Below are 26,140 nucleotides of genomic sequence, written 5' to 3'. Positions count from 1 at the left end.
TATAAATTTCCATTGTTATGCGGATGATACACAGTTGTATTTATCGATGAAGCCAGAAGAAAGTAATCAATTAACTAAACTCCATAACTGCCTTAAAGACATAAAAACCTGGATGAGCACCAATTTCCTGATCTTAAATTCAGACAAAACTGAAATTATTGTTCTTGGCCCCAAACAACTCAGAGACTCTTCATCTGATGACACAGTTTCTCTAGATGGCATTGCTCTGGCCTCTACCACCACCGTAAGAAACCTCGGAGTAACATTTGATCAAGATTTGTCTTTTAATTCTCATTTAAAACAAGTCAAGCTCCGTCATATCTTAGAGAGCTCATAGTGCCTTATTATCCCACCAGAACACTGCGCTCTGAGAACGCAGGGTTACTCGTGGTCCCTAAAGTCTCCAAAAGTAGATCAGGAGTCAGAGCCTTCAGCTGTAAGGCTCCTCTCCTGTGGAATCATCTTCCTGTTACGGTCCGGGAGGCAGACACCGTCTCCACATTTAAGACTAGACTTAAGACTTTCCTCTTTGATAAAACTTATAGTTAGGGCTGGCTCAGGCTTGCCTTGTACCAGCCCCTAGTTAGGCTGACTTAGGCCTAGTCTGCCAGAGGACCCCCTATAATACACCGGGCACCTTCTCTCCTTCTCTCTCTCTCTCTCCCTCTCTCGTATCCTATTACTGCATCGTGCTAACTGAGCCATTCTGGATGTCACTAACTCAGCTTCTTCTCCGGAGCCTTTGTGCTCCACTGTCTCTCAGATTAACTCATATTGCAGCGATGCCTGGATAGCGTAATGTGTGTGGTTGTGCTGCTGCCGTGGTCCTGCCAGATGCCTCCTCCTGCTGCTGCTGCCATCATTAGTCATTAGTCTTACTTCTCCTGTTATTATACACATATGATTATTATCACACATGTATACTGCCAGATACTAATATACACTTCCAAAGGACAGAGGGATGTTGTATGCTGTAAATCCCTGTGAGGCAAATTGTGATTTGTGATATTGGGCTTTATAAATAAAATTGATTGATTTATTGATTGATTGAAAGAACAAACTTGTCTGGGCAAAAAAGGACGTGGCAGCAAGTGAAAATAAAATACGTTTTATATATTACATTTTACATATTATACATTTTTAAAATACAATACATAAAAAACATTTTGCAGGCTGGTAAGTGACTTTAGCGTAGACAAATGAGGTGATGAGATTAGGTGACATATTGAATGTCTGTATGATTGCAGCAGTCAAAACAAAAAACTCATAAGGGGCGTCGGTGGCTTAGTGGGTAAAGCAGGCGCCCCATATACAAGGCTGTTGCTGCAGCGCCCCGGGTTCAAATCCAGCCTATGGCCCTCTGCTGCATATCATCCCCCTCTTTCTCCTCCTTTCACGCTTACCTGTCTTGTCCAAGGCAAAAAAATACCGTTAAAAAAAAAAAAAAAAAAAAGCCTATAAAACTGGCACAGGGGAGTGGCCCACCCAGCCAGGACCTGACCACAGCAGAGGAGCTGGCACTTGATTTGAAAAAAGAGAGGCCAGTGATGGAGGTGATCCAGGGAGGGACTGTGACAGACTCAGTCCCTGCAACAGAAACTGGCTGCTTCATATAAGGTACATAATGCAGTATTACTGCACATGGAACACAATCAAAAATATTATACTGTCTGACTTTGGATTTCCTTGCAGTGTGTGGGGACACACTTCTACTTTTGGAGCCACCAGAAGATGATCTAGCTAGTACTGTACATTTTATCGAAATCACAGGCTTGGCATATCTTGTCAAAATTCTTAATACATGTTCTCTTGGTACATGTATGTATATGGCAGGGGGAAGGCACATCTGCAGCTGTAGAATGCACATCTGCAGATGTGGAGACGGTGTCACTGGACTCCAGAAGGCTTGAGGTATCATGTCAATTTTGTGGAAATATCCTGCTTATTTAGTCCATCATGGATATGAAGTCAGTGATGTGGTGCTAATAGAAAATGTTATGTGTGTAACAGGACCCAGACACTGCACAGCCTCAGAAGCAGCCTGGTAACATTGTAAGTATTGGCTAAAGTAAATCTACATTATGCACAGATCCTGCTGTGCTAACTGACATTTCTTTTACAGAATTCTGTCAGAGCTCTATATGGAAAACATCTTGAGAGACAGATAGAGCTGGCAAAAGTAAAAATTCAAGTGGAGAAAAGAAAGCTGCAAGAAATGGAGCTTGATCTTGAAATAAAAAGAAGGACCCTTGCGAAACTGGACCTATAAATCCAGAAATTAGAAAGTGAAATGAGTATTTCAGTGCACACTGTAACCATATCTGTAATACAGTGTATTAATAGTTGTTACTTTTGCTTTCTATTTCAGGTTCCAAGCAGACAAAAGAGGACTGGGAAATAAAACAACTGAACGACATAACATTGTGGTGTCCTCCCTTTTTCATGAATGTGCGGTATACCATTGATTTGGTGAAGTGGAATTTAAACGATAACCACACACTGTGTGCTACTAATGCCAGATATAATGTACATACACAGCAAAAAGTAACAAGATCCTTTATTGAAGAGAGGCTAAACTTGTTGATTTAATCAAAGTTGAAAAATGATGCAACATATGTAGAAAAACCATGGAAATGCTGTATAAAACACATGAATTTTTCACAGGATTGACAGTAAAACTACCAGATGAATCACTAGGATTAATCTTAGCCTGGTTGTTAGCCTGGTGTGGAGCAGGCTAGCTGCAGAGAATAAATCACTATAGTAACTTGACCGGGTTAAATTTGACCTGCTTTCATGCAACTGACTTGAGGCTAAGTTCAGCCAGGATAACCAACATATCCCGGCTTAATCCCTTATCTTGATTTTGTGCAATATCCCTCAGCTTGGGCCCTTATAAACAGCGCAATTTCAATAGGGTCCTCCGCGGATGACTTCGTCGTCACTCGGGCCCTAATAATAAACAGCGCGATTTCAATAGGGTCCTCCGCGGATGACTTCAGTGTCGCTCGAGCCCTAAAAAACAGTGTGATTTCAATAGGGTCCTCCGCAGACGACTTCGTTGTTCCTCGGACCCTAATAATAATAATAATAATAATAATAATAATAATAATAAACAGCGCAGTTTCAATAGGGTCTTCCGTGGATGACTTCATCGTCACTCGGGCCCTAATAAACAGCGCAATTTCAATAGGGTCCTCGGATGACTTCGTCATTGCTCAAGCCCTAATAATAATAATAATAATAATAATAGTAATAATAATAATAAACAGCGCGATTTCAACAGGGTCCTCCGTGGACGACTTCGTCGTCGCTCGGGCCCTAATAATAATAATAATAATAATAATAATAAACAGCACGATTTCAATAGGCTCTTCCGCGGATGACTTTGTCGTCGCTCGGGCCCCCATAATAATAATTATAGCTGCTGCGCAGCAATGGTCAGGGCCGGGCAATTTTAGGCAAAATTAGGCAATTCTGAAGTCACGGTTAACTGATAACTTCTTTGACATCAGGGATAAAACAAGTCTCTTATGTGCAGATGAAATGTGTTCAAGGACACAGTAAAACTTTGGGCTTGCAATTTGTTAGTGTGCTAAAACATATTCCAAACCACAGGCATGGTCTTTAATTACCAACTACAAAGAGTTAATGGGAAAGAGATTTTTTTGTTTTGTTTTGTTTTTTTTGTTTTTTTACAGTGTAATAAAGGTCTCATGATCTAGCAGTGAGATTCCTAACCGTGTCATTATAATGGATAGCACAACGTTTTTAATCCAGTAATGTTTACACATTTTGAATCTGAAACTGTGTCTGTGTGTGTATGCGTAATTACACTGAGCTGTAGCTGGGAGGGAGGATAAAGATGCTTCCACCTCACATGACTGCAATCAGGGGAAAAAATGACTGGACATGCACAAACTGACTCATTCAGCTGTGTGACATATCTGTCATACAGAGGATTGTTGGCAGACACACACACACACACACACACACACACACACATACACACACACACACATTCATGCACACACAAATACAGACATGCACTGACATGCACATGAACACAAACACAAACCATAAGATAACAGATTATGTGATGTTTGTGGTGGAAGAAATGTCCATGCAAACACACAAATACACATCCACCATCAACCAATTATGGTTTTTGGAGCACACATCACCTCTCTCTCCTTTCTGCTTCTGCACAAAGAAATATGTTGACTTTATCTTTGTTGACATCATTCACAGTAGACCTGAGTTCACAGGTATTTTCCCTTGGTCACAGCAATCAAGAATATATGTCTGGTACTGTTCTGCTGTCTCTCTACATAGAGTCGCATTTTGGCAAAAAGACTATGACATCAACAAATTGACAAAGGGACACTCATCGCTTCAAGCATGGAAAAAAAATAATTTCACAGAGTGGGAGAAAATGTTAGCATAGCTGTCATAACCCATCAGAATGTGTCACGCTCATGCAAGACTAGAATACCAAACTGGTGATGGCAGGGCATCAGCCAGTCAGCCAAATGTTAGCCTGGAAGACATGAACACACAAAGCAGTGGATAGTCAATGGGTATGGCAAATCCTTTTAACATTTAATCAGCAGCAGTCATAGAAATTGTAGATATCAGCAACTGCTTTTTGACGAGTTAGAATTCCAAGTCAACTCATCCGTAATGTAATTTTGACTAGTTGCAGTTCCAATTAATGATATGTGTAACTCAGTTCTCACTATTCAAACATGATTTCTGTCACAGTTAGGTCAGATAGCTTTTCTCTTGTAACAAATGACTCCATGTTACTTCACAACATCAACAAAGCCCTGTATTTGTTATTATTTTGATTAAGAAATGACCAAATTACAAACCATTAGTGTAAAATTTGTACAAAAAAAAACTGACCACATTTGAGACTTTTATTGTTCTGTTGATTCTGTTTACATTGTAAGCTACAACACTTACAAAAAGACTTTGACACGCAATAACTGTATGGTTCCTTCAACTTTCACCACCCCCCTCTCCTCCCCCCACCTCATCACCTCCGCCCCCTGCTCTAGCTTGTCCTTTACTACCTGTCAGGTGAGAGATCAGGCTGCTGGTCCAGACGGCATCAGCTCCAGGCTCCTGAAGTTCTGCACAGACCAACTGTGCGGGATAGTTGAAACCATCTTCAACCTGAGCCCGAGGCTGGGGAGAGTACCACAGCTGTGGAAGACATCCTGCATGGTACCTGTGCCCAAGACTCTGCACCCTAAGGACTTCAGCAGCTTCTGCAGCTTCAGTCTGAAGCTGCTGAAGCTGCTGCACCCTAAGGACTTCAGCAGCTTCAGACTGGTGGCTTTAACATCGCACCTCATGAAGACTCTGGAGCGGCTGGTCCTGTCTCGTCTCTGCCCCGCAGTAGGCCCTTCAATGGACCCGCTGCAGTTTGCGTACGAGCCTGGTACTGGGGTGGACAACGCCATCATCTTCCTCATGCATAGATCTCTTTCTCACCTGGAGAAGCCCGGAAGCTCTGTGAGAATCATGTTCTTTGACTCCTCCAGCACTTTCAACACCATACAGCATGCACTTCTGAGGGACAAACTGGAGTACATAGGGGTGGCTAATCACCTCACATCCTGGGCCCTGGACTACCTCATGGACTGGCCGCAGTATGTCAGGACCCAAGATTGTGTATCGGACTTGGTTGTCTGTAGTACCCAGGTCAGACCCTCTACACTGCGGACTTTTCATACGACACCCCCACCTGTCATCTGCAGAAGTTCTCTGACGACTCTGCCTCATCACAGATGGGGATAAGACGGAGTACAGAGAACTGAACCAGGACTTTGTGGACTGGTGCCTGAACCATCCTCAGATAAACGTGGGTAAAACCAAGGAGCTGGTGGTGGATTTCCACAGGTGCAGACTCCTCCCCCCAACACCAGTGAACATCCAGGGAAAGGACATTGAGATGGTTAGTACCTGGGTGTACACTGTGACGGAGGGAGGAGAACCCTCCATGTCCTGATGCTGCCTGCTTATCATGCTGGTGGCTGACACCTGGCTGGGTGTGGGTGTGGCCAGCAGGCCTGAGCAGAAAGGCTCAGCTCTGTGCAGGCAGTCTCGCTCTGCACTCCTTCTTGGTTGGACCTCCAGCACATGCTGTGGATGTTGTTTGAGGCCTCCTTTTCTTTGTTTAGTGGTTTGTGGCTTTTTGATTTCCAGGTTCTTACACACACACACATCCATGCAACAATTCCAAATGATTTTGATTCTATTTTTTCTAAGTTAAATAATACATTTCTTTGTTAAAAGTAATGCAGCGTGTGGTCTCCAACTTTTTGTCCTGTTCCCTGAGCGTGGAATGTGACATTCATCTTAACAATAAACTGGACTGGACTGATCACATAACAGCACTTTACAGGAAAGGCCAAAGCAAACTCTGCCTGCTGAGGGAACTCAGGTCTTTTGGAGTGCAGGGGGTGCTCCTGAAGACCTTCTCTGACACTGTGGTGGCATCAGCCATCTTCTACAGAGTGGTCTGCTGGGGCAGCAGTGTTGCGGCTGCAGACAGAAGGAGACTGGTCAAGCTCATCAAGAAGGCCAGCTCTGTCCTGGGATGCTCTCTGGACTCTGTGCAGGTGGTGGGAGAAAGGAGGATGACAGCCAAGCTGTCATCTCTGAGGACTAACGAGTCCCACCCCCTGCAGGAAGAGATAACAGCTCTCTGGAGAGCTCCTTCAGCGATGGACTGATTCACCCAAAGTGTGTGAATGAATGCTATCACAGGTCCTTCCTGCCTGCTCCTGTCAGGCTACATAACCAGCACTGCTCACAATAAACTGCACCATGGACACTTTAGTGACACCATAATAAGCATAATTGTTCCCTCTTGTTGTTGTTTATTTGCACATACAATTTTCACTTTTCACTAAATATGTTCACTTTAATCCATTGCTCACTTTTTATCCACTGCTCATCATTATTATTTTTTTTATCATTCAATACTGTTTCTTGTATTTTTTGTACTTTTTTTTGCAAGCCTAGTTTTTTTAAGTTTTTAAATTTTGAAATCTTTAATCTTACTCTTCCCCCTTGACTGCTGCAACACTGAAATTCCTCAGTTGTGGGATCAGTAAAGGTGTATCTTATCTTATAAAAATTTTCATCATGAACATTTTTATCCATAGAAAAAGGTAACAGCAATTGTAGGTATCAACAATTTTCTTTTTGATGAGTTAGAATTGCAAGCCAAAATGTCCATTATATAATGTAATTATATTAAAAAGGTTATTCTTGACATCAACAATTAGTTTCTTACCAGTGGAATTGTTCATTGTAGAGTATCTGTAATTTAACACAGCTAGTCAACTTTTACCACTGACTAAAATTCAGAGTCATTTACATTTAAGTCAGTTTCATTTTGTTAGAATTCCAAGTCAATATATTGATAATGTAATTGTGACTAATTGTAATTAATGTGTCAGCCCTGTGATAGCCTGGCGACCTGTCCAGGGTGTACCCTGCCTCTCATCCAATGTCAGCTGGGATAGGCTCCAGCACAATTTGAAAAATGAGAGTCCTTTTTAGATATTTTAGAAGAAATTTGATAAGAAATTTGAACTATAGTATGTTTACGCCCTGAGCGGAGGGATACACCGGTGAGCAACAGCTGCAGCTAGCTCTGGGACAGGTACCCTAGGTCACTCGATAAAAGCAAACAAAGAGATGACACGGACGATCATGCCTAGAAAATGTATTATTGCAACTTGCAAAAACATTCAAAGCAAACCCACAGGGACTCGTGTGATGTTTCACAAACATATTTCGACAACAAGCTGCACACAATTCAATTTTAGGTCACTTTTCTCATGCTAGATGAAAAGGCACTGAAAATGTGCATTATAAAGTGATATCACTCACTCGACTGAAAGCTGTCCATCAGCTCCTGCAGGCCTGGGGCGTTTTTTCCAGTTTATCTTAGGAACATGAAAAAATGTTTCAATAACGCCAGGTTTAGTGATTGCTGCAAAGTTTTCACTCCTTGTGATGCACTCTCTGTGGCGGTTTTCCACCTGATGATATATCTCTAACCTCCCCAGCGATGGTAGCACTGAATCCCATTCTGTGCAGCAAAATGATTCCACCTCCATAGGCATAGGTTGGCACACCCTGCAGCTACACTACCAATCCTCCCCTGACCTCCGTTTTCCCTCAGCCCCTTGCTGTTCCACTGCCTCAGAGGATTCAGCCTCTCTTCTCGCCCACTCAGCATCCAACACCTGGAGTTCCTCATCTGTATACTCCGGCTCAAACAGGTATGGCTCTGGATCTGTGTCCACTACAAGAAACTCTTCAAAATCGCGTTCAAAGTCGTCCATTGCAGCTACTATAGTCTGGAGATATCGTTAGGCTAAATAAACAACTGAGTTTTGTTTACAGGCTACTTCTGTGCCTGTGCCTGCTCACCGGTGTATCCCTCCGCAGATCACAGTGCAGAGCGTAAACACACTATACTTCCGTGTATCAAACTTCGGTAACACTTTATAATAAGTACACACTATTAAGCATTAGTTAAGCATTAATAAATACTGAATTCGTCATTTATAAATCATGTTTCTGACATGAATACTCATTAGTATGTAGTTTATAAACACAGTTATAAATGTTTAACTCATCATTAATAAGCTCATCTATAACGTGCTTAATGATTGCAATTTTCATACTTTATAAATGATGGATTCAGCATTTCTGAATTCAGTATTACATCACTTACAAACCAGTTATTTAAGAATTGTCAGTAACTTGTAAGATCATTTAGAAAGTGTATGTAAAATGATTAATAAACTATTTACATGTCCATTTATGCATGCACTTACACATGCACATTCAGACATGTACTGATGGTTAGTGAATGTGTTAGTAGACGTTTTATTAAAAACTCACAAATTTCTTTTCCAATAGAGGTCCTATAAACAGTTATTAATACAGGAACTCATTAATTCAGGTCGTTAGGAAGCACTTACTACTCGTTAATTAAGTATTTTGTGTGAGCTCATCTAAAGTGAGCACTATCTATGCCTTATAAAGCATTTACAGATGAGATGTAAAGGCTGGGGATGCCTCAAGACTCACTGAAGTCTCAGTTATCTTAACAGACAAAGGAAAGACACAACACAAAGGCATATAGAACATATTGCATTAATATTTATTGCAACTTCTCAACATATTGTAACTGTACAGCTGAACTGTTGATTTAAAAAGACGTACAAGCGTAAACATGGCTGAATAAAAAGTCGCCAACACCAACAGTGGATCACAGAAGTTTCAAGTGCTCCAAATAAAATCTTAATATAAAATATAAAATGTTTCAGTATCAAAAAATAAAGTCAGAAAATATGTCAGTGTCATAATTCAACATACATTTGAAATCCTATCTCAAAGAAAAGTCTCAAAATTATTTGAGACAGATAAAATAAATATACTCAACACATAAAATAATACAGGAAATGTAATTTTATGACACTACAAAAACAAAGTACACTGATTCCTTTGAATTTGTCTCAGCCATCTCCCACAGAAAGACAAATTCTTGCAATGGTTAGTGACTGCATTTGACTACTTGTATTTTTTGGAAATGTCATGAATCAGTCTACCAAATGCACCATCACGGTCTTTCTTTGCGAGCCATTCATTTCACTCAATCACTGAAAGGTGGTCAGAAAGCAAACTGTCAGTGCAATTTCCCCTAAGCCTCCAGATCTGCTCCTTGTAGGATGTGCAGGCCCTCTCAAGATGCTGGGTATGGGCACCAGTTTGGGGATCTATATACCACCTGTGTGTGATGGTTGTACCCTAGTGCAGAGAGTACGCGATAGGCACGCCACTCGTCACTGATAACTGAAGATCCAAGCCTCACATGATGGGCAACCAAGGGGACTAGATGTCTTCGAGATCTTCTCTCCACAAGACGTAGAATAGGCTTTCTTCGTCCCTGATGATGCCTCACACCTATCATCCCAAAGACCCACTTCTGTCTTTTACACCCACCAGCCATTCTTCCTCTCCAGTAGTATATAAAAGACACCTTTTTACACGTGCACGCGCGTGCGTGTGATGTGCGTGTGTGACAAATGGTGCTGAACGTGTGACACATACGTGTTGGAAGGAACTGATGCAGCGTGTCTGACCCTTCCTCATACATTTCAAAAAAAGAAGGGCAGCAGTGTGTGTATGTGTGAGGGTGTGAAGAAGCGTCAGGTCACCATCAGAGGAGTGGTTTTGTTGTAACCTGTCTATATACTCCCATTGGGGCGGCATGTACTAGATGCCAATTGCGAACAATGACGGTTGTATATTTTGTGGCACAATTCCGGATGAATTCCACTGGTTTCTGATAAACAGAGTGAATACTACGGTGCTAGCGATGATGTTATGGACATGGAATGGGAGCCTTATCCTGCTGGTTATTTTAACAAAACAGGGTTTGAGAATTTTAAAGAATCAAACATGATAAAGGATTCACTACTCCCCAGGGTCGCTAGTGCTAGGGGGGATGTATTTATGAGGGGCCGTACAAGCCATAATTCATTCTGGTCCTCTCACATACATATATTTTCTCTCATACTCACATACATTCTCCTCTCACACACATACATTCTCCTTTCACACATATACATTCTCCTCTCACACACTCCTATTTTCACTCTCACACACACATACATTTTCCTTTCTCACACATACATTCTCCTTTCACACACTCCTATTTTCACGCTCACACACACATACATTCTACTTTCACACACTCCTATTTTCACGCTCACGCACACATACATTCTCCTTTCACATACATATATTGTCACTCTTGCACATACATACATTCTCCTTTCACATACATATATTGTCCCTCTTGCATATAGATACATTTTCCTCTCACACACTCCTATTTTCACCCTTGCACACACATACATTCTCCTTTCACATACATATATTGTCACCCTCACGCACACATACATTCTCCTTTCACATACATATATTTTCACTCTTGCATGAACATACATTCTCCTTTCACACACTCCTATTTTCACCCTCACACACACATACATTCTCCTTCCACATACATATATTTTCACTCTCACGCGCACATACATACTCATTTTCCAGGGACACAGGAAGTCCCTCCTTAAGAAGGAGGGACTTCCTGTGTCCCTGGAGCAGGGAGTGACTCTCAAGCCTGGAAATACATGTGCTTGCTTGGCTTATCCTAACCAGATATCAAACAGCGAAACTAGACAATGATGCTATTCAAAGTCATCCTCTTTTGCCAGTTTTTCATTTTCGGAGTGAGTATCAATGAAAATGACATAAGATTTTTTTTTAACAGTGTCTTACAATGTGTTGAACGATTGCATGGAGAAGCTACAGATTCTTATGTTAATGAGAGACTGCACGGTGAACTTCGTGATCACATTCAAACCTTATCAGGATTTCTCTCCATCCCAAGATTTGTGGAAGATTCAAGAAATAGAGAAGCTGTTAATACATTACAGTCCTTGTATGGATTTCTTAATTTTTTGCTGACTGCTTCTGAAACCAGACAAAGAACCAGGTCTGAGAACAGTTATGTCCTGTTGCCTCCATCTCTCCTGAGTGGACATCAAGGCAGACCTCGATACAGCATTTCAAGAGAGCAAATCTCTCATTTAGTGTCCCTTGGAATGAACTGGCAAAGCATTGCAACATGCTTGGGAGTAAGCTGTCGGACTCTCTACAGGCACAGACAGCGGCTCGGCATTCAGCCGCTGACATATGCAGCACTATCAAATGACAACCTGACCAGAGTTGTTGGTGAAATTCTTCAGTCTACCACAAATGCAGGTGAACGATATGTGCATGGGAGCTTGAGGTCACGTGGGCTATGTATTCAAAGATGGCGTGTTAGACAGAGTCTACATGAAATCGACCCTATTGGACGGTCCCTCAGAAGATGCCACGCAATCCGTCGACGAATTTACAGTGTTCCAACCCCAAATCAATTATGGTAAGTAAATTCCCAACATAACCTGTTCTGAGTTAGTCTGTTATGGTCCACTTGGATGTGGTGGAAAAATTTCTGAAGAGTAGTAAAGACAAACACTTGATTTCAAGTGTAAGTCCACAGTCCACAGTCACAATTTTCTGCAGCAGTGTGCAGCAAAATCAACCAAGCATCAAAGCAAAAGAGCTCTGTAGCACCCTATAATGTAATAATTTCCTGAAAATGTAATAAAATTTGAACTTAACTTGATTGAAAATATAATAAAAACCCAATAATGTAATAACTTCACCAATGTAATAAAATAATCTGACATTGTTATAACACTTTTACTGATAATGTAATACCTTATTACATTATTGGGAATTTATTACATTTTAAGGAGTTTTTTTTTTTAAACTGATAATGTAATACTTGACAGATATATATATATATATATATATATATATATATATATATAATAAGGTATTACAATATCAGTCAGATTATTTTATTACATTATTGGTGAAGTCATTACATTATTGGGCTTTATTACATTTTCAATCGAGTTAAGTGCAAATTTTATTACATTTTCAGGTGTTATTACATTTTCAGGAAATTATTACATTATAGGGTGCTACATGCTCAATATTGAGAATGTGTTTTTTTTTTAGTGTTACCTTATTGATGCAAAACCTTGGACTTGTGACATTCTTCCCACACATAATTTACTCTGATTTCAATTTCTCTTAGGCACATAGATGGAAACCACAAGCTTGTGAGATGGAGGATGGTGTTCCATGGCTGTGTTGATGGTTTCAGTCGAACAATCATCTACCTTGCTTGTCTAGACAACAACAGAGCCTCTAGTGTTTTGTCACTATTCATTGCTGGTGTTCAGAACTTTGGATTACCGTCCAGGGTGCGATGCGATCATGGACTGGAAAACACTGGAGTTGCCTGTTTCATGCTTTACAGGAGGGGAATAAACAGACATAGTGTCATTACTGGCAGGTCAGTGCATAATCAAAGAATCGAGAGATTATGGGCGGAGCTAAATCGAGTAGTGTCATTTCATTATGTTAATCTTTTCAACTTCATGGAGGAGCATGGTGTATTAGATTCACTTAATGAGCTCCATTTATTTTGTCTTCATTATATTTATTTGCCACGAATTCAAAGGGCTGCCACTAAATTTCAGAACCAGTGGAATAACCATGGTCTTTCAACACAAGGAGGGCAAACTCCTCTTCAGATGTGGCAAAGGGGCATACTCAACAATACAGGAATGCATAACCCAACAATGAATGGTATTTGTGACATAGACAGTGACTTTGGTATTGATGGCAACATACCATTCCCAGAGTTGCAGACGAACAATGTTGTTGTAGTTCCATCAATTAATATTACCGTGAGTGGCACAACAACGGAAACACTTCAGCAGACTTTTGATCCATTTGAAGATGATGGAAATTATGGTATAGATTTGTTTTGCAACCTTGTGCATTTCCTGGAGAGGCAATCCTAAAAGCATAGCCCCAGAGTACAAAAAAAAAGAGAACCCCTCTCAAAAGGTATTTTGTGATTTGACAAAGACTAAAAGTATATTCACATCAATACCAAAGATCCACACAGGATATTTACTCACTGTAGTTGTGTAATGCAAAGCAAAATGAAAAACTCACTGCCAATCTTTATGATAGTATAGCATTACACATATTGTGTTTTAATTTATGGTTGCTGTTTTCTTCCATTTTATGGATGCTGTATATGGGCTGTTGAGACATTTATTAGTGTAACCTCAAACGGTCATGTTTTCATTTTACAGCCATGTTTCTTACTTTAAATATTCAAACAAATTGTTTCCAAAAAATGGTGAAACACATATAAAACTGCATTTTATTGACGTTTTCAGCAGTGGAGAACTTAATAAATTGACTGAACTATTAGTCATTTTAACCAGTGTTGTCTTTTGTTAAACTGGATGACAACATCTCAACATCAATACAACATCACTGGATCTGAGAATACAGGTAAGCAGGAGCATAGTCTCATGCAAGAGCAAAATCTCAGACCAGAGAGCAGAAGAAAAAAATAATATCATATTGCACATACAGTACATTGACCCACTTGAAAAAACAGCAAGTAGTCAATGTTAAAACAGATGACTGTAAAAACAATTTAACATGTTGTCTTCAAAAAAATAAGTTTACTATATCAATTCAGAAGAATATAAACCACCCACACCTTGTTAAACCAAGAACCTTTCACTTACTTTGACTATTGTAAGTGTTATTTTAAGTGTAGCAAATTTAATGGCAATCAGCTCAGTGGCAATGAAACATTTTGGCCTGATATAACAGTGCATGGATTCTTCAAAATAAAAGGTTATGTCCTCAAAGAGGAAATAAAATTGTAAGCTATACAAAACTTCAAAGTTGAAATGGATTTTTCAATTAGATAAAACTGTATTAAACAACACTAATGCAAAACTCATGAGAGAATTTTGAGGTTTATCAGATTGATAAAGGCCCAACTTTGTGAATGAATATGACGCAAGAGGCCACATTATGATCTGTCAACATAATGCCTGTGTAGATCAGCTTTAGAAAGCAATACTTTACCTAGTGCATTGTAATTGTCATTTGGGTTTATGTCAAGTCACTTGTCAGTGTGTCACCTTTAGCATGCTTATTCAGTTAAAGCCAGACAGTAAAATTCTTTGAACTTTCATAAATTGCTTAAGAACAAAAATACTTGGAGCAACTTGAATATAATAAAAATTATAAATGTAAGTTAGTAAAATACAAAGTAAGGAGAGAATGAAAAGCATGAAATCAGTTACATAAACACTGATAATCAAATGCTACCTGGAATTGGTTAACAGCGCTGTGGAAATCAAAACAATTTATCGATGAACTTACTGATCAATGAAAACAAGTTAAAGTAAATTCAATTTGGTTTCAAGATGGCTGGCAACCTAATTCTGGATAAAAAATACAGAGCCAACTTCCAAGACCATTTTAAACTCAATCCACAATAAGTTATTGCATGTTGTTTTTTCCTTCTTTGAGCTTAATGACAATCAGGCCTGTACTTAGTAAGAGTTTATTAGCACATTATTGTTTTAACAAAGATGCAACCAATGTGTATTTTTTATCCTTTTTTGTATCAAAACACTGTGTGGAATGATATCCAAAACAAAAGCATGTGTCAAAAACTGTCTTGGGATTTTTTGAGTGCTGACTCACATTTATGTATTTGAGTAGGAATACAGAATGCTGAGGAGACGACCCAGATACAAATTAAGCCATGCCGAATCCATGGGTATTACCCAATGCAAAGTCCATGTTTTCCTCAAAGTCCTTGTAAGAGGTGTGCAGTGGTAACTTCAAGCAATTGATGCAGGTGTTTGCAATGGGCAGTTTGGAGGTGGTCCCTGCATCATACTCTTGGTGAAGAAATTCAATGGAAGGTTGTGGAGAGAAGCCAACTGGAGGAACAATATTGGCTCCAGTGGCAAAGGCAAGAATTGTGCCCAGCTTCTGTGTTCCTTCTTGATCTAGAGGAAAAGCAATACATTAGAAATTAGATTCAAGTAAAACGATATTTCAATTCATACAAGAAACACTTCAAACTATATTAACCTTCTGCATCTGTTAGGTAGTCTCTCCAGAAAGGAACAACAACCTCTTCAGCACGCCTCCTATTGCTGCCAACTGGAGATAGGCGGATGGTGAAGAGGCTGTCCACCACATCAGCTGTGAGGGTTGTGGGAGACCAGCATAGCAGGGGGTAAAAACTCTCTGGATGAGCTTGGATTTTGTCCAGCACACCAAGCGTTCTTAGTCCATCTCGAAATCTGAGTGAAAATCAAAAGCATTTTGATTGGTGAATTAAGTTATAACAAAAAAAGTTTCCAATCATAAATCTGGAAATATATATGGATAGACAGAGAGAGAAACAGAGCATAGAAATGTACCTCTCAAAAGGACCACGGACTCTGTGTATCACTTGGAACATCAAGATGTCATCTACAAGCAGATTCTTGTCTTCCAGCCTTCGCAGTGGCCTCAGGCAGCCAGCATTAGCCAAGTACTCCTCAAGTGGTTCTGTTGTTGCTAGCAGATCTTCAAATGATTTACACTCTGTGACCTTACAACAGATAGAGTAAACAACAAAATTTGTGATATAATAAAACTTCTTCCCCTCTATGCTGATCACTAGTGTATAAACAGATGAACGTACGCCACAAAATATTCTTAAACTGAGAAAAAAAGATTACCCTTTTAATTTTTTCACGCAGGTCGTTATTTGCAACATCTTTCAAAACTGGTTTAGCCAATTCTGGGCCATCAACAAGTCAAGAGAAGAGAGTTGGAGACAGGAAGCCTGCTGGAGGACCGCCGTGTACCAGGCTTACGGCAATGGCTCTGCCTGCAATGAAGTACCTGTCCTCTCTCATGGCTACAGAAAATAAAGTTATTACACACTGACAGTGCATACAGCTGAAGACTGTACCATTATATGACATGTAGTGATATAAATGTAATAAATGATTATCATTACATACCAGTACTGTCAAGGGCCAAGTTCATTTTGCCTTCTTCTCCCTCAAACATTGGAGAGTGGGGTAAAGCTTCCATTAGAAGTCTTAGAAATTCTCTTCTTGGTCCACCCAAGTCCACAGCTTCCTCAGGGACTCCCATATCATCAGAAAACCTGACTGAAATAGTGTGGCATGGATCGTATGTCCCTCTTTTAAAACCTCTAATGGCTCCATCCAGGACTGTGGATCGGTTGATGTTGAACTTGCATTTCTTCTGATGGTTTATTTTTGTTGAAAGATCTTGCAAAATATCTCTCACTGGCACCGAAGATTCTGTGGTCATTCTGAAACAAACAAGATAAATGTAAATGAAAATGTACACACAGTAGTCTTGAGTGGAGCATTACATGTGTTTTGTTTGTGATTATTGACAGTTCTGAACTTCAGTACATAACTGTCATGTACAACATATATGAAACAAAAAAATTAAGAAATTTGTATGCACATGTGAGCAGGCATGACACCCTCATTATATTTGAGGCCAGTCAACCAATAAAAATGATTGGGTTACAACTCTAAAATCTAAATTAAGAATTTAACAATAACACAGCAAAACTACTTTTGTACTAACCTTTCACTCTGCAGGCTTGCTAGGATAGCCTGGTACAATTCTTCATCATCTGAAGACATGTCAGACAGTGCAGCCATTACTGACACATAGTTGTCATAGTTTGACGATTGATCATGAGTTGAGGTAGAGGGTAATGCAGAACAATGACTTGCTGGAGTGCTGCTTTGGTAGTGTGAGCTTGGATCATCTGAAGTTGATGATAAGGTAGAAGGCTGACTGGTGGAAGGGCAGCTTTCCAGTGCGCTTACTGGCAATTGACTAGAAGAACTGCTTGCTGAAGTGTTGCTGCGGTTGAGGGACATACTGCTTTGGTAGGTGAAGACAGGCGTTTCATTAGAAAAAGTTTCAGTTGCAGACGTACAGTTTGGGGAGGCAGTCGCTGGACTGGTGAAACTGTCTGAAGATGCATGTGAGTATCGATCTTGTCTTAGTGATGAGCGCAGCTGTCTTGCTGGACCAGTGTCTTCCTCACCATTGTTGTCTTCACCGCTGTAGCCTGTAATATCATCCTTGAAAAGAAGAAGAAAGACAAAGACAAAGAAAGACAAAGAATTATTGCCCATACTTTACAAGTGAAATGTGCCATAGAGTACCACCATCCCCTCCTACTTTTAGCTGTCAGTTAGACACTGGTGGAGAAAGTATTTAGATCCTAAAGTAAAAGTACTGCCACCACACTTAAAAAAAATACTCAGTTAAAAGTCCTGCATTGAAAATGCTGCTTCAATAAAAGTATGTTAAATTTATTCAAGAAAATGTACTTAAAATGTTCAAAGTAAAAGTACTCTTTAAGAGTACAATATCCCCTGTGACTGTTGCCCTATTCTATGCGATATCATGAGATGATCGTGCATTAATGTCAAACCAGGATTTTACTGTTGTAGTTGGTTGAGCTGTAGCTTTTGAACTATTAACTAATGATTGTTTTCATTATGGATTAATTTGCTTTTCATTTCCTCCAATAATTGATTGTTTGGGTAATTGTGCCCACACTTCTCATTATTTTTAGAATTTTATCAACAACTACATCGATACGTCATCCCAGCCCTAATCTCTATTTCAACTTTGCCTGATATTTTGTGATCTAGTACCCATCCATTTGGTTATCAGGATGTACATGTCCACTATTTTGTAACAAAACATATTTCATAAGCTTTTCATATGTTTTATGAACGAAAACCACTAGCTAGTAACTAAAGCTGCCATATAAATATAGTGAAGTATGAAGTGCCATATTTGCCTCTGAAATATGGTGCAATAAATGCAGAAAGAGGCATGACAAGAAAATACTCATGTTAAGTATAAGCTCCTCACAGATGTACTTCAGAACTTTTGTCAGGTAAGTGTACTTTGTTAAAGTATATTCTTCCACTGCAGTTAGTCCAACTAAGCAGCTACACTTTAAAACAGATATTCTAACTCTGCAATACTCTGTACAAGTTAAAAAATTACATACTTCCTAAAAATATTCATAGCTACAATGCTGAAATGAAACTTAAAGAAGAACAGAGGTTACAAAGGTCAGAGGTAACTGACAATGTTTAATCTTCATGCATGCATGTTTCCGCACTGATCATGGGATATTATTATTATCATTATCATTATTATTATTATTAGTAGTAGTAGTACTAGCATATCACAATGCTTTGCAGGTTATTTAAAATGTGATATAACATACCAAAATTGGCTTTGATGGTCTGATGTAAAGAGCTTTCGATTTATATATTTTAAGGATGAGAACTGCATCCAGCTCCTGTCCAGCACGGAGTTTGGGCGAAATCAGTCTGTTGCCACATGCCATCAGAAAATCTATGCTGGAAAACAGTGGATAAAATTGCAAAAGGTTGGAAAAAAATAAGACAAAATGCACAAGATTTATTGAAACTTATGCACTGCCGGTGTTTTCCATATCCTCTTTGAAGATAGACAGAAATCCAGCACTCAAAAAAAATAAATAAATAAGGAGGAATGTAAGCATTGCCACAAAATTAAATGTACTAGTATGAATACAAGGCTTCTTTGGTTTAGGTTTCGTCTGTTGTATACAAAATCTAATTTCATCCAACTTTCACCACTGGAAATGCCTTTTCAGATTTTTCATTTGAGTAGAATAATAACGTAACAGTTTGGGCTTGATATAATAAAATAAATGTACTTACCTCACATCAACAGGGATTTTCTCTCCAAAGGCATCCCTTATTTGTTCAATGACAGTCTTCTGATCCCAGGATTTCTGGAATTCAAATCCATTCAATATATGTCCATGTTCATGTAACTGCTGCTTTGTGCGATGCTTGACGACGACGCAGCTTGATGGCCTTGGAAGGAGGATGATGTCTTTGTTGAAAGTATCGTGAAAATGTGTTTTGGCCCTATAAAACCAAGCAGATATTGTATTTGATATGAATTTATCCTTAATTACATTCTGAGCTCATGAAGTAGCAAACATTGGCTGTCATACATTTCATTGTGCATGCCTTTTAATATTACAATGAAACTGGTGAGACAGTATATTAAACCATATGATACTTTTTAATTAACAAGCTGATAGATGAACAAGAAGACAGAATTAGAAAAACAAAAAAACTGTCCTGCGATGAACTGTAACAACACACTACATAAACACACTTATTTAAAATCAGGCATTGTGAATATCTTAAGAGGGTTGCTAATATTACTGTCACTTAGGACTGAAACGTGTGACTGTGGCAAGTAGTTATGGTCTACATTGCATTCAGCACAAATTCGGAAAATATTTTGATATTGACTGTCTACACCTACTACTGCTGAGAGCTCTTCACTTTACCTGCTTGCATTAGCACAGCAATTAGACAAAAACTAAAGGATACAGTGGAGTAAAATTGTGGAAAGCAAATCGGAAGTGATATTCACAGTCACCTTAAACTTTTAGCTCCCCTAGTTTTTGAATGTCAATGAGATGATCAGTAAGAAAAATTAATTTTAAAAACTGTCTTGTGATATGAAAATTGCACATTGTCATTCAGCCCTCCTGGAATGTTGCTATATTAAATCTAATTTAATTTAATGCTTTTTAATGCCATTTTAAACAAATTTAATGTCCACGTCCATATATATATATAGACAAAATTGTAAGCATTTGACAATGCTAATCTTGAATATTTGACAAAATCTAAATTTACATTTACTGTCACTCTAAAGTAGGGCTGAACAATTTGGGGAAAATATCAATTTAATTTCAATAGCAATTGTCATTGATGTGCAATTTAATTTTGTTAAGTCAAGCTTCAGTTCAAGGTTGTCAGTTTTTTTCATTAACTACCACAAGTTCAAAATGCTATGATTGGACCGGACTCAAAACTGGAGCACCACAGACAACGACACTTACCACAGCACAGTCTAATTTGATCACAAATCTGTTGTTGTGGCGGTCGGTCTCAACTTTCTTCCTGCATTCAACATTTTGAATATTTTGTTATTTTACACACCACATAAAGTAAAATCCATCCCTCTCTCCTCTCAAATCGTCTCTACAACCTGCAACAGTGATCTTGATAGGTTTTCAATGTCGTGAGTCCCCGGGACTCACAGCTGGTGTTTTGAGTGGGTCCCTGGGAAATTCAGTGGGTCCCCAATAAAAAAAAATGTATTCCTTTCTATTTCTTACGTTCTTCTGTTTCTTAAATTGTAGTGTTAAACTCTTAATGGTGGTATGGTATGATATGGCTATAATTAGCAGATATATTCATGTATGTTCAAAATGTATCTGAAATAATAAATACAATTGGCTCCACCAGGTGGGTCCGGGGGAAGAAAATTTTGACCATTTGCAATCTAAATGCCAAGATGTTTGCACAAGCACACTCCAAAACACTATTAAAATTGTCTACAAAACAGCTGTCACAAAACAAAACATTGCCGACATGAGTGAACACAGCATCGAGCAGTGGGAACGTGAGTTAATTTGCTTCTAAGAAGTTTGTACCTTTAACTGTTGAAATGAAATCCGTGGTAACCGGCTAGTTGTTGTTGTAGCGGCTAAACTAGCATGTTGTGACACTGTACTCAAGGAGATCGTGTCTGCGCTGAGTTAATGCACGTTAAGTGTTGAAGCAGCGCTGGTCAGGTCGCTGACAGCAAGGTTTGTTTTGCTAGTTACTGTGATTTTAAACACAAGTTGTTGTTCACAATGTATCGTTCTTCAAGTGAAAAATGAGGTGCGTCCCTGGGACGCATGGATAGTGAATTTACTGCATCTTTCAGCTTTTAATGCGTCAGGGACGCAGGACGCGTACCTATCAACATCACTGAACACCGAAATCACAAAATACCACTATTCAACTTACAGAGGGAGAAAGCAGTAGACCAGTTAGCACCCGTGCTCTGCAAGGTTAAATTAAATCTGGTACTGCAGAGAGAGGGCTTTCACAAGCGATCTTACTTCAGTTTCCTGTTGGAAAAGGCTGTCTGACACAACTTAAAGCGGTACATTCACTCTAAACATAGCGCACTCGAATAAGACTGATTTATTAGGTTTGTCGTTATTTAGCTATGACTAAAATATGTTTTGCTGCTGATGTCATCCTCAGTAGTGACAAGCCTAGCTTGCATGCTGGTCGGGAAGGACCAGCATGCAAGCTAGGCTAGGCTGCACTAGTTAGATTGACAACTTGCAGTTAAATTTTCAGTACTTTGTACTCACCTTTTTCTTGGACGGGAGTTCCAGTTGCCGAAGTGTGTCCGAGTCTGATATCGCAAAGACTGCTGTACTCCTCTGTTTCGGTCTTGTGCAGCGTTACCGTTAGCATTAGCTGCTTGTCCTGCTGAAGCGACTTCACGGTTGGCAGGTCTGAAAAGTTTTCTCATCTCACTTTCCACGGCGCTGTCAGTAAAGTGTGGTGCAGATGAATCTGTCACCTGCCGCTGAAGCGACAACGATAATGATGTGATTGTTCCTGGGGATGATAAAATATTTCTCAATACTCCAATGGCCTGCTGCAGCACTTCAGACTCCTCTCCACCTTCCATGCTGCCTGACTCTGACCTGAACGTGACCCGCCCGCTTGAGCTTGTCAGCCAATCACAGCGCAATAAATGATGGACTTCCTTTTCCACTAAACTGACTTCCTTTTCCACTATACTAGACTCACACACACATGCATTCTCCTCTTACATGCATATATTGTCTTTGTACATATACATATATGCCTAATTATTTAGTTCTGTGTCTGCGTGAAAATGAAAATATATGTATGTGAAAGGAGAATGTGTGTGTGTGTGTGTGTGTGTGTGTGTGTGTGAGAGGAGAATGTATGTGTGTGCAAGGAGAATATATGTGTGTGCAAGAGTGACAATATATGTATGTGAAAGGAGAATGTATGTGTGCGTGAGGGTGAAAATAGGAGTGTGTGAGAGGAAAATGTATGTGTGTGAAAGAAGAATGTGTGTGTGTGTGAATGAAAATAGGAGTGTGTGAGAGGAGAATGTATGTGAGTATGAGAGAAAATATATGTATGTGAGAGGACAAGAATGAATTATGGCTTGTACGGCCCCTCATATGTATTCAAAAGCAGCCTCGCTCTCTCTAACTCCAGTAACTATGGCACATTGTTGTCTTGATTCCTCTATATGATCAAGGTAAGTTGTTTAATTGTTGTACAAATATATTACAGCATGTCTGGACATGTACTGAGCATGGGTGTCGATGGTCGTTAGCTGTTGATTTTACTGGAGACCATTCCTTCAAAGCTTTGGAGCTGTTGCCACCACGTGTTGAGGATGTTTTTTTTTTTTTATTTAGGAAGTGATGTGTGGGGGTGTGGTTTGCCGCAGCTATATAGTCCAACCACGTGTCTGTTTGTAACAAACCACAACTGAGGATGCTGACGATCTGTGATTTAAACACGACAACCTTATACAGAGGATCCTTGTTTTCTGCATTTCCTATCTGAAACCCTACACTCTACAAAGATGGAAAATATAGGTACGTCTTCTAATTCTATGACGCCAACACGCCACATAATTATAAGCGATGCTGAACTGCTTTTAGCTCCTAAAAAGAAAAGGCCTGCTCCTACACACCTAACCCAGTTTTTGGACCAAAAAGCATGGGCACCCATGTATGAGTGGGACGTAAAAGATTGCAAGGTTTCCGGATACTTGTTTGAACGGGGGATGCTGTATCTCTACACCAGAGAAGCCGATGAACTGTTTTTACAAGGAGTTACCCCACACGTCTGTTTTTCTGCCAAAGACTGGAGCCATTTCAGAAACAAAATTTGTAAGGAGTTAAGTACCTTGAAAGGCGTGTACACAGTGCAGTGGAACGGAAAGACCTATCGTGTGGAAACAGACTTAGAGGTCTATGATCCAGAGGCCTACATATTTTTCAGGTAGTGTATGGACAATACTGTTATTCACCAGGCCCGAAAGGGTACTCCGGATGAGGACAAGCTCTACCCCCTCACGCCTAAAGAATGGGAAAATTGGTTTACCACAGGGTTTTTAGTTCAGTGGTGTGAATGGGAGAGAACACTAGAAGTTTTCTCCCGTGTTGATTCTCTACTCAGATGGTACAAGGTTTACAGACAATATGAGAGCCTCAAAGAAAGAATCTTTGAGATGGACGATGGCACAAATGCCTCCAAGGAGGCTGACATGACTCCAACCCTGTGAAAACATCTGCTATGTCTCATCTAATATTTAGCATCTATTTGTACAGGTTACCGTCCTTATGCATGGTGCGATGTGTCATCAGACATGGATAAAAATGATTTTTGTACAATCTGGCAGCGTGACGGAAACAACAGCTCCGGGGCGGATGACCCACAGGAGTACGGAAGTAATAACACCTGGGTGGACGATTTTGGCAAAGAGCTGGGAAAAAGAAATTTAACATTCCTCACGCCCGAAGAGGAGCCAACAGATACCCGCCAACAACCGTCAAGTCCTGATGACTGTTTGGGAATTCTGGATGATAAGGAGTGTGACTACTTCAAATGTGGTACGCCAGGAGAACCCACTATTCACAAAATTATAGAGGGAAGTTATTATCTCCACAGCTTATTAAAGGAAAGAGCTAAAGGAATCTGTACATATTGTATGTATCTGGACGAATTGTACAGAGGAAAATGCCCCTCATGTATTGACAGTCTTCCAAATGTCCTTCAAGATAATGCGGGGGCAGAGATTAAGCAAGAGATTTTTAACAAAAAGTACACAGTTGCGCAAGCATGTGTATTGTTTTGCCTTGGTAACACACCGCCTTCTCAGCAAGACATACAAGACATTGCGGAAGATGTTTTAAAGGAGTGGACAACTTCCCCATTTCTCACAACAAGACTTAAACAGGTATCCAGTGGAAATGAAAGACTGCACTCTGCTATTCAAAAATCTCTGAAAATTTGGAGCAGAAATAATGGGAAACGTGGGTAGCCTACTGGACTATACCAAAAACCTGTATGTCATGTATAGGATGAAAACTCTGTTGTGTAATGCTGTTAAAAATACGATGCTTGATGCCAATAGTTTATGTTGCACTAGATTTATGAGACAGATAGACTGTGTCACAGAACTATCAGAGGACTGGTCCTCTATGGTGCATACGGTTGCTGACAAATATACAGACGTAAAATCTATTCTTATCAATATTCTTGATTGTTTTCCTCTAAATGATGATGAATTTCACAAAGGTCATGTTGCTTGTTTTTGTTTTTGTGCTTTTAGTATTGATCTGTGTGTATTGATATTAAACAGAAAACAAACTGTAAATGTTAGTAGTATGATGCAGTGTCTTGTAGAATCGCTGATTAGAAAAAATTCAAATGCATGTTTTGATTTTATAAAATGGGTATCCGTGTACTGCCTTTTTTCAGACACAATTATGTCCTATTATGCATGATGGATGTCAGAAAATAAAAACCCTAAAAACCAACATTCGCTACTCATTCTTATAACACCAACCATGGAGAAGGTCATGAAAAGAATATACTATGCACCAGAAAGCGCTGGAGGATATGGAGGTATACAAAGGTTAAAACAGGCAGTGTTTGAAAGTACCGGGACTCGTTTAGCAGATTCTGAGATAGAAAAATGGCTCTTAAAAAAGGATGTTTACACCCTTCACAAAATGGCCCCAATACATTTTAAGAGAAATCAGGTGCTAGTAAATAAAATAGATCAACAATTTCAGACAGATCTTGTAGACATGACTGCCTATTCTTCAGAAAACAACGGGGTACGTTTTTTATTAACATGTATAGATGTGTTTTCAAAGTACGCTTGGGTTCGATGTTTAAAAAATAAAAGTGGAAAACATGTCACAGCCGCTTTTAAAAACATTTTAGATGAAGGCAGAATACCCAATAAATTACAGACAGACAAAGGAAAAGAGTTCTTGAACAAAGAGTTTAAAGACTTAACTAAAGCTAATAATATTATCCATTTCACCATGTCAAATGAGACAAAGGCTAGTGTTATTGAACGTTTCAACAGGACTCTTAAAACCAAAATGTGGAGATATTTATCAGCCAATAATTCTAAACGTTATGTGGACGTCTTGCAAGATTTAGTAAGTGCCTACAACTCGAGTTATCACTGAAGCATTAGAATGAAACCGGATGAAGTAACAAGCGATAATGAACACATAGTTTTTAATAATCTATATAAAGCAAGGAGCAGTGATCCGCTTCAATGGAAATTTATAGTTGGTGATACGGTGAGAATTTCAAAATTAAGACAGCCTTTTAAAAAAGGTCATGAGCAAAACTATACTGATGAATATTTTACAGAACAGAACAAAATGCATACCAAGAAGACCCCCTGTTTACAGGTTAAGAGATTACGATGGAGAAACATTACAAGGAACGTTTTATTGATCAGAGTTGCAAAAAATTATAGTGAGTAAAGTCCTCCTGGACAAAGGAGGAGTTCCCAACCAAAGAGACGGTGCAAAGTTTTAAATAAGAAGAGCGGAACC

General features: G+C 39.4%; 2 protein-coding genes across 2 annotated transcripts in view; one reads left to right on the top strand and one right to left on the bottom strand.

Moving 5' to 3' along the window:
* LOC125882192 (cystatin-A-like) overlaps positions 1-26,140 on the top strand; it is a 222,070-nt gene that overhangs the window by 131,871 nt on the left and 64,059 nt on the right. The window lies entirely within an intron of this gene.
* Positions 15,127-19,905, bottom strand: LOC125882183 (G2/M phase-specific E3 ubiquitin-protein ligase-like). The gene is made up of 8 exons (XM_049565895.1): positions 19,344-19,905; positions 18,863-18,998; positions 17,185-17,693; positions 16,578-16,897; positions 16,290-16,471; positions 15,987-16,159; positions 15,652-15,866; positions 15,127-15,566 (listed from the first exon to the last, which is right to left on the bottom strand). Exons 2-5 carry the CDS (start codon positions 18,983-18,985, stop codon positions 16,368-16,370), a joined length of 1,056 nt encoding a protein of 351 aa, XP_049421852.1. The 5' UTR covers positions 18,986-18,998; positions 19,344-19,905; the 3' UTR covers positions 15,127-15,566; positions 15,652-15,866; positions 15,987-16,159; positions 16,290-16,367.

The sequence above is a fragment of the Epinephelus fuscoguttatus genome, linkage group LG21, assembly GCF_011397635.1.
Source record: "Epinephelus fuscoguttatus linkage group LG21, E.fuscoguttatus.final_Chr_v1".
NCBI lineage: Eukaryota > Metazoa > Chordata > Actinopteri > Perciformes > Serranidae > Epinephelus > Epinephelus fuscoguttatus.
Note: the sequence above shows the minus strand (reverse complement) of the source record. Positions and strands in the feature narration are given on the sequence as shown.

What these genes read in the sequence shown, in the direction of transcription:
- LOC125882183 (XM_049565895.1), bottom strand. Translation starts at nt 18,985, where the DNA reads ATGGCATGTGGCAACAGACTGATTTCGCCCAAACTCCGTGCTGGACAG. An exon ending in GACCATCAAAGCCAATTTTG is followed by an intron (nt 17,694 to 18,862) that starts GTATGTTATATC and finishes CTTCTTTTCAAG; the next exon opens with GATGATATTACAGGCTACAG. An exon ending in GCAAGCCTGCAGAGTGAAAG is followed by an intron (nt 16,898 to 17,184) that starts GTTAGTACAAAA and finishes TGTTTGTTTCAG; the next exon opens with AATGACCACAGAATCTTCGG.